Raw genomic sequence first — 8,718 nt, forward strand, 5'->3', positions numbered from 1 at the left:
GGAAAAACCTTTCCAAATGTTTAATTTCTTTTAAGCCTAAAGCTGAAAATCAAATGCTACTGTCTAGTGGTGTGATGTCATAGATTAGTTGCAATTGTGCCAAATGCTTGCAGTGCAGAAGGAAATGCAAATGAAATGAGCTGCTGTGCAGTCATTTTTGTTCTTTGTTGGAACTAATAAACAGTATTACTAGATTCATTTTGCAACGAAACGCAACTGTGCAAAAGCCAGTGAAGTGATGAATAAGTTCAATGTTCAGGAAGGGGAAAAACATTTTAATCAACAATCTATGGATAATCACGTTATCTACAACATGACGGACATTGCATTGTACAAAATAAATTCCTCTTTCACACGCACTCAAATATTGGAAAACAAAGCAACAGAGATCCTCAATCAGCTCAGCGCTTATGTCAATTAGTGTACAATATGCACACTTGTGGGGGGGGAGTAGAAAATTGAAAAAGGGTCACCCGCTCGCTGAGGACTGACTTACAATGTAACACTATTCAGCTTCAGCTGACTGTGTTCAAGTATAAATAAGACAATCAAGTCGAAAGTTCAATTTGAGTTAGCGCTCCAGTCAGAAGGCTTCGAGCGTCAACGTTCTCATCTCCGCGCGTTCGGACAAAGTCCGTCGAAGGTCTGTCTTGAAGAAAAACAAAGGGCAATCTGTTATCTCACAAGCAATCAGGCAGGCAGGTCGCATAGGACTTCAGATGTCTGTCGAGTCTTCCAGTGTATGCTGGTGTCACCGTGGTTTTGTCCGTTCACTGATTGTTCTTTGCTTTGGCATGTGTGAGGATGTGAGACTTGAGGTTGGTGGACTGGGCAAATTTCTTGTTGCAGCCGTCAAAGGGGCACACGTACGGGCGATCCCCCGTGTGGATACGCACGTGTGTGCGTAAGTTAAAGTCCAAGGAGAATCTCTTGCCGCAGCCCTCAAATGTGCACTGGAAATAGGAAAGACCACAGATATATTTGGATTGAGATCAACCAAAGCTGCAGCTGGCAGGTCCAGTTAACCCAGTTTTGAAGCACTGCCGTTGAGAACGGAACAAAATTTCGAGGCCCACCTGGAAAGGTTTCTCCCCAGTGTGTACGAGTTGATGTCTTTTTAGCTTGGAGCTCTCCACAAAAGCTTTGCCGCACTCGGCGCAGACGTGCACACGAGGCCCGTGGGTGTGCAAGTGCTTCCTCATTGCAGAATTGTCCCTGAACATCTTGGTGCAGCCCTGAGCACGACATAATGTCAACAAATTCTCATCCCTGATATTAATATCGGATTTTGAGAAACATGACCCAAAAAAATGCGTGACTCACTTTGTGTGGACAGGCTATCGTTCGGGGTGCGTCATCTTCTTTCACTTTCTTTGGCTTCATTCTAGACATTAAAAACAAAATATTATTTGAGTGCACACAATTCTTAGTGTATTCTGAATGAGCGCATACATACCTTGCAAACTCTGCCAGCTGCTTGGGGTCCGAAAGGTCGATGCCCGGGATGCCCCCTGGCGGCAGCTTCTTCCCCGTCATGTACTCTGAATAGTCAGGAGGAGAGTTTTCACCCGTGATTTGCTCTTCATGGTCAATGTCCTTCTTGTCATCTAAATCACATAGTCGGAATTCAATAAATGCAGATAAAGACAAATGGACCCGATAACCAACTAATAAAATGTTTTGATGCTAAAATAAGTAGCAGACAATAAGGTACTGCATTCCACATGGATGAGCTCTGCACATGCGACACTAACTCATTTGGGAAACGCAATCAATATTGATGTTGGTAACGTCTCTAATTTACGACGTGGACGTAAAATGCAGTAACGGTCGGAAATGGCGTAAAAAACCGAGGGTCCTTGAATGCACCGCCTCCACCGTTGTGAAGTGCGCAATAGAGGCCTAGCTAGGCGGTTCCAAAAGCGGCGCAGCACTTTCCGCCATCTTCGTGAGGCCAAATAAACGCCATTTTTCCGGGCCGCCATACTTTCTCGAGCGGGGAAATATGGCGGCGCCCATCGGCACAGAAAACATGGCTTCCCATAAAAACAAAAACACTCCAATTGAATTCCAAGCGGCGTTTTCGAATGGTAAAATTGGCGTGAACTTTTGTTGGAGGACAAGGCCTCGACGGTGGCCTGGTAACGTCGACACACGCACATCGAGAACAAAGCCGCGACAGGAATCCACTCCAAAACTTACCCGAAGCCCACATAGTAACGGAGAACTCCCCTTCCAATGTCTTTATCTGCACTTGCTTCTGTTCCCATTTCCTACCCATGTCCGCACCGCTTAGATAGCTCTTTTTGCCCGATTTCTTTCCACTTGCAACCCTTTTCATCCGACCCGTTGTCGAGCTTCTCCCCGCGACTGTGACCAGAGTCTGTTCGATGTAGTCCTCCTCCACGGCGGGCACTGGGATGAGGATTTGGTCTTGGTAGCCGTCATCCGTTTGCAGTTCCGAGTCATCCTCACCCACAACCTCCTCCCGGGTCTGCACCAGAATCACCTCTTGGTGCGGAAGGATCGAGTGCGGGTCGTCCGTGTCAAGCGTTTGTAAGGCGATCATGGGCTGGTGCTCGTCGTCATCCCCGACAACAGTTGTTTCGATGGTCTCTACTTCGATTTCGTGCAGTTCAACGATTTCGGCGGGCATTTCCGAGCCGTCCGCCTCAATGTACAGGGTGTCCCCCGAAGCCATGACTTGTTATTCCGTTCTTTTGACCCCCTCCACCTTCGAATGCTTATTTAGTCCACCGTGACTTCTCCCTCTGTGTACTCTCCTGCCTCCTCCCTCTCCGACGACTCGGCAACAACGTGTACTCTCGTAGCCACTCTGCTCCACTAAGCAAGTCTCGCGTGATTTTCATGAATATCGGATGGATGGATCGATGATCGATAGGTAGAACTTTGGGAGAAATACATTGCGTAACTTGTCTGAAAAAAAAAATAATCCACAAAAATGATTTTTTATTTCATTTTCTTGTGCAGTTCTCCTTCACCGATTCGGAACTAATTCATCTTATTGTTTGATTATTGACAATGTACTGTATGATTATTTTCTTGTGCGGTTCTTCACCAATTTGGAACTTATTCTTAATTTCATTGTTTGATTATTAGCGAGTTACTATAGGACGTATATCATTATGTAATAATTGTTTTTTTAGCATGACTGATTTTTTCCGTATTATTCTTTATGATTTAAATAACAACCAAACAAAACGAGCGTAAGGTTACACAGGCACATTCGAAGCCGCTGCGGCTGTGTAACAACATTGGAGAGGAGAGAAGGGAAAGGCGGAGGGAGCAGAGTTGACACACCTGCAGCGTGCTACCTGCTCGAGTGGGCGTGGCCTGGGGAGTGTGTGTGTGTGTTGGGGGGAAGTTCTTCATTTCCACTACGAGTTGGAGCGGTGCCGGCCAGTAAACTCCGCACTTCATCGCTCCACTCAGGACGACATGGACAAGACAGGTGGAAGGGGCGACTTCGAATGGGTCTATGACGACCAACCACACACGGCGAGGAGGAAGGAAATACTGGGTGAGTGACACATAGCTCCTTTGTTTTGGCTCTTTATTTATTTTATTATTATTATTTTTTTTGCCAAGTTTGTAACAAGTGCTATGATCCGGTTAAACCAGTTTACTCGCTCTTACTTAACCCGCCTTTACTGCTCACTAGATGCTGAGAAAGTGAATGACCCCTAGGGATACCTGAACTGAACCTTTTATTGAGCCGAGACACATATTTGACACACAAAATAGCTCACGGCCAGGTATATAGTATTGTTAATTGATGCTGGAAGTTAAATAGGATGTTTGTCACTTGTCAGGTGACTTTTTTTTTTTTCTCTTTGTCAAAAACTCTCAATGGAGCTTGACCCATCTGTTCAGCTGAGTTGCACAATGACATTAATGCTTCCGTGCTGGTTTGGTAACAAGGCACATACTCTATTCTATTCTTTCTCCTTATGTGTGCTCTTGACAAATGCATGCACACGCACGTACAAACAATGTAGTGCGTGAGAAGATGGTTTACATGGCAGTCAAATGAGTGTATTACAATGGGGCATTGACGTGTGTGTGGGGGGGGGGGGCATAATACAAAATAATTGACAAGCACTGCACTAACCCAAGGACTCCTAACCACAAGTGCACTAGCATACTACTTTATCAGTGTTTTGTAAAGAATTTGGGGAGGGCTGTATTTTTTTTTTTTTTTTTTTTCCAGAACCCTTCATATATCCTTGCCCACAGGAAAAAATAATCCTAACTCCGTCAGTGGTCATGAGATATTATCCAATTTCTCTTAATTTGTTGCTAAATATATTCATGATCAAATAAATGACTGTGATTTTTTTGGTTGACTTTAAAGGCCCATTTTTCTAAATGTTTCTTAGGGCCCAGAAAAAAACATCAACATTGTCTTTTTGCATTATTGTTTTTGTTACCCCAGGTGTGAATAACACAATAGGTTGCTTGGCACCTCCAAGTCATCAAATATTAAAGGCTTGCATTTTGCATTGTTAACTGCCCCCGTGGAACGTAAAACACAGAATTTTATATGGGAAGTCATCTTACATCATTATGTGACACGCCCTGTCTGTATTTTAATGTGTGATTGTTTTTTCAATTTAACAATAATTGGCCGCTGTGAATCATCTGCTCTTAATAATCAAAATGAATGAAGAAACCAGAGGCGGACTCTCGACACGCCCTTAACAAGCTACGATTGTAGACGTCCAGTGTTTTTATGATGTCTGGTTTATTTATTTAACAGACAAAGATAATAATAAAAAATATTTAGCAATGTGGCTGTATAACAAAACTAAGATACAGTGCACACATACATGATGGCATCACATTATGATGTTGCTTCAAGACATTCTTAAGTCTTAATGGTTTTATTCATCATTCCTTCCAATGAACAATAGTTGGAAAATAAGAGCAATTGAGTTAAATATTAACTCTGAAAAGAAGGATTGGTTAAGTCAAAGGCAACATGCTGCACAAATGTCATTCTTGCAAGTTACTAATCATTTTGACATGTCAGGAATTAAAACCTTAAATCAGCAGTTCCACAAATTTGAATATTACATCATTCCTAAAACAATATTCTCAACAAAAATAATGTCAGATTTGGAGTTTGGAAAATCAACAAACAACTTTCAAATATTGACTTTCTAATTAAGGTGGAGTAAGCTGAAATCCAAGATGGGTCTCTGTGGTTACGATCCCTCGGGAAAGCAACACCTTTGCCAATTAAAAAAAAAAAAAAAAAAAGAACAGCATCCTCCCATGAGAAGAAGCACTGCCTCCTCACTGCATGCACCATTTTGTTTCTCGTTCTTAAAATAAGTGTTGTCGAGTTTTTGGAATTTATTTGCCGCTGAAATCAATGACCAGAAGTTCTTAATTATGACATCGTCATTGAGTTGTTCTCTTCTATCCCCTCCACAGCCAAGTACCCAGAGATCAAGTCACTGATGGGTCCGGACCCCCAGTTGAAGTGGGTGGTGTCAGGCATGGTGCTGTCCCAACTCCTAGCCTGCTACCTGGTGCGGGATCTCCCATGGAAGTGGATCTTGTTCTGGGCCTACGCCTTCGGCGGTTGCGTCAACCACTCTTTGACGCTGGCCATCCATGACATTTCGCACAACGTAGCCTTTGGCAACAAACTGGCCAAGTGGAACCGCTGGTTCGCCATGTGGGCCAACCTCCCTATCGGCGTGCCCTACTCGGCCTCGTTCAAGAAGTACCACATCGACCACCACCGCTACCTGGGCGGGGACAAGCTGGATGTGGACATTCCCACCGACTTTGAGGGCTGGTTCTTCTGCACTCCCACCAGGAAGTTAGTGTGGCTCTTCCTGCAGCCGTTCTTCTACTCGCTGCGTCCGCTGCTGGTCAACCCTAAACCCGTTTGTAAGCTGGAGATCCAGAACTTTGCCGTCCAGATGGCAGCGGACGCCGTCATTTATTATCTGTGGGGGCTCAAGCCGGTGGTTTACCTTATCGCCGGGTCCATCTTGTGTTTGGGACTTCACCCCATCTCTGGACATTTCATCGCCGAGCACTACATGTTCATGAAGGGACACGAGACGTACTCGTATTATGGGTCGCTCAATTTGATCACCTTCAATGTTGGCTATCACATGGAGCACCATGACTTCCCGAGCATACCTGGCAGTAAGCTACCTCAGGTGAGACCCACATCTTTTTATGTTTGTTCCATTTGGTGAATTTTATGTTGAATAAGTGAATACGACTCAGATTAAAAATTCAATCGAAGCAAGTTTGGGAATTTTACTCAAGTCATGCCATCTTGATTGATAAGTGATAATCTGGGTTTTTTTTTTTTTATGCATGACCTTTTGACAATGTCAAACATATTTGATTCTATCACAAGTCTTTCAGTCAAATGACAAATGAAACAGGAAACTAGAATGGCATGTACGAAAGGGACACAACTGATACTGGGACTTGGGTGTGACCTGTCTTCAAGTTTAAGAAAGAAAAAACTTTTCTTATCAGATAAAACCAGGTAACTGATTAACCAATCCCACTCAAGCGCATCACCAACACAAAAAGGTTGTGGACTACATGTCAACAGTTCAATTTCACAATGAAACTGTCCACAGACACCTTCCAACTTCTTTTTTTTTTTCTTCCCCCTTTGAAAATAATTACCAATATCAGACATGTAACAATGTAAGAGGACGTGGACAAAGGTAAATATATTCAAAATGCACACGCCACATCCTCCACTCCAACAAAGAGCTTCGGGTCTATTTCCGTGTGCGTTTGCATGTCATCAGAATCAGTGGAAAATAAAAATAACGTGGCCCTCGAGCACTAAAACTCCTTCCCGTCTCCTTTTCAGGTGAAGCAGATCGCGGCCGAGTTTTACGACTCCCTTCCTCAGCACACGTCGTGGATGCGGGTGTTGTGGGACTTTGTGTTCGACGACAGCATCGGCCCGTACTCTCGAATCAAGCGCGAGTATAAGCTGAACAAGCGGGAGTAGAGCAGATCTCAACGTCTCCATGAAGGAGGGCCACCACTGTGAATTTCACTGGTTGACACACCACATTCCACGTGATGTTCCTTCTCAATGCTGGATGCTATCTTCTTTAGTCTATTCTGTTGCAGTCGAGCATGTTAAAAAAAACAAAAAGAACATTTCCTTCTTTCACGGTTACCACTTGAGTGGAATGGCCTACCAGGTCATTTGAGACTACAATGAATATTATTCAACAGTGCACATGATTTTTTTTTGTAAGGTCGACAGTTTCATGTTTTTGTTTTTTTTCACCCATTATTACTGTTGTGTGGTTCCTTTTGCTGCCTCTTTTCCCATATTGTTTGGAAACAATAGGAGTATTTCAGGGTGGCAGAAAGCAATGTGGCTACCGGATTTCAACTAAAAGGGTGAACAGAAAAAGAATTGTTTGGGGTTATGCTGCCAATTAGCCTGCGGCCCAAAATTAATGAAAAAACCCCGCCCCTCCAAACCTAACCTAATTGAGCCGAGCTGCAAGATGGGAGTGGAAGTTACAAATAGTTTTACAGGGAAGATAATGAGACTGTTTGACGTAGTTGCCATGACATACGTTGACATTTTTTCATAGGCGTGTAGAAAATGTTCCCTTGTGTTGTTGAAGTAATTGAAGAGAAAAGTAGCTAATCTCTCAATGATGACATTAATAATTTAATTAAATAGAAAAATGTTTATTAAGTGGTGCCATCTGAGCTACTGCCACCCAGAAGTACGTTTTCAACAGTAGGGAAAAGGTCTCCGGTGATGCATTCAAGAGCACAGTAGAAAAATCAGCACTGAAACTCAAGCGCTTGGACAAAATAGCGCACTAGTGTCATTTAGGCATTATTATTATTATTTTTTTTAAGGCTCAACAATGTTACTCTCTTTCCATGTCGACTCTGAGCTTTACTTAACTCATCAAGAAGTTCAGAAACTTGAGCGGTCGCCAGTGAAAAGCGTAAGTGTGAAGAATGATAAGAGTGAGAAGCCGAGTTCAGAGTCCCTAAACGTTTCATCTGATGGCTAACGCGTTAGCACAAATGTATTGTGTTAGCAATCAAAACACTTTGGCTTGACCAGATGCTGCTGCGGGCACTTGCTTGGAATGTGTGATGTTGTTTCTATTTAAATGTAAAATAAACAAATATATCTAATACAGACGATACTGACAAAAACATGTTCTCTTGTTTGTTTCTCACAAAACAGCCTACCTAAGATCTTAAGCAAAGTATATATATATATATATATATATATATATATATATATATATATAAAATAATCAAAAGGATAGTAGGAGACCCCGGGACGACCCAGGACGCGCTGGAGAGACTATACTGACCCTGCGACCCGATAAGCAGAAGACGATGGATGGATGGATGGATGGATGGATGGATGGGTGGATGGATGGATGGATGGATGGATGGATGGATGGATGGATGGATGGATGGATGGATGGATGGGTGGATGGATGGGTGGATGGGTGGGTGGATGGATGCATTGATGGATACACGGATGGATGGAAGGAAATAATCATAAATCATGGTCAAAGCTTCACGGAAAGAGAAAAGTGCCACGCCCATCCTCATCCACACTTTCTGATTGGCTGTTGATCTGTGACGTCACACGGACACTCCATTAGGTACACCACCATTTTCAGGTGTACCTAATCACAGGCC

The 8,718-nt window shown here is 43.3% G+C and overlaps 2 protein-coding genes across 4 annotated transcripts; one reads left to right on the plus strand and one right to left on the minus strand.

Annotated features, from left to right (window-relative positions):
- Window positions 1-254: 254 nt before the first annotated feature.
- On the minus strand, window positions 255-2,860 carry yy1a (YY1 transcription factor a). Of its 3 annotated transcripts, none has more exons than XM_085931181.1 (5): window positions 2,203-2,860; window positions 1,457-1,541; window positions 1,324-1,384; window positions 1,077-1,235; window positions 255-953 (listed from the first exon to the last, which is right to left on the minus strand). In XM_085931181.1, the coding sequence occupies exons 1-5, from the start codon at window positions 2,699-2,701 to the stop codon at window positions 771-773; spliced, it is 987 nt and encodes a 328-aa protein (XP_085787307.1). In that variant the 5' UTR covers window positions 2,702-2,860; the 3' UTR covers window positions 255-770. The 3 variants fall into 3 exon arrangements, with proteins under 3 accessions (XP_085787307.1, XP_085787306.1, XP_085787305.1); XM_085931180.1 differs by having other exon boundaries at window positions 1,457-1,607; window positions 2,203-2,857; XM_085931179.1 differs by having other exon boundaries at window positions 1,324-1,607.
- Window positions 1,896-8,206, plus strand: degs2 (delta(4)-desaturase, sphingolipid 2). The gene is made up of 3 exons (XM_085931184.1): window positions 1,896-3,541; window positions 5,461-6,203; window positions 6,884-8,206. The coding sequence occupies exons 1-3, from the start codon at window positions 3,460-3,462 to the stop codon at window positions 7,025-7,027; spliced, it is 969 nt and encodes a 322-aa protein (XP_085787310.1). The 5' UTR covers window positions 1,896-3,459; the 3' UTR covers window positions 7,028-8,206.
- Window positions 8,207-8,718: the final 512 nt, after the last annotated feature.

The sequence above is a fragment of the Syngnathus leptorhynchus genome, chromosome 15 (assembly GCF_054491065.1).
Source record: "Syngnathus leptorhynchus isolate UIUO chromosome 15, UIUO_Slep, whole genome shotgun sequence".
Lineage (NCBI taxonomy): Eukaryota > Metazoa > Chordata > Actinopteri > Syngnathiformes > Syngnathidae > Syngnathus > Syngnathus leptorhynchus.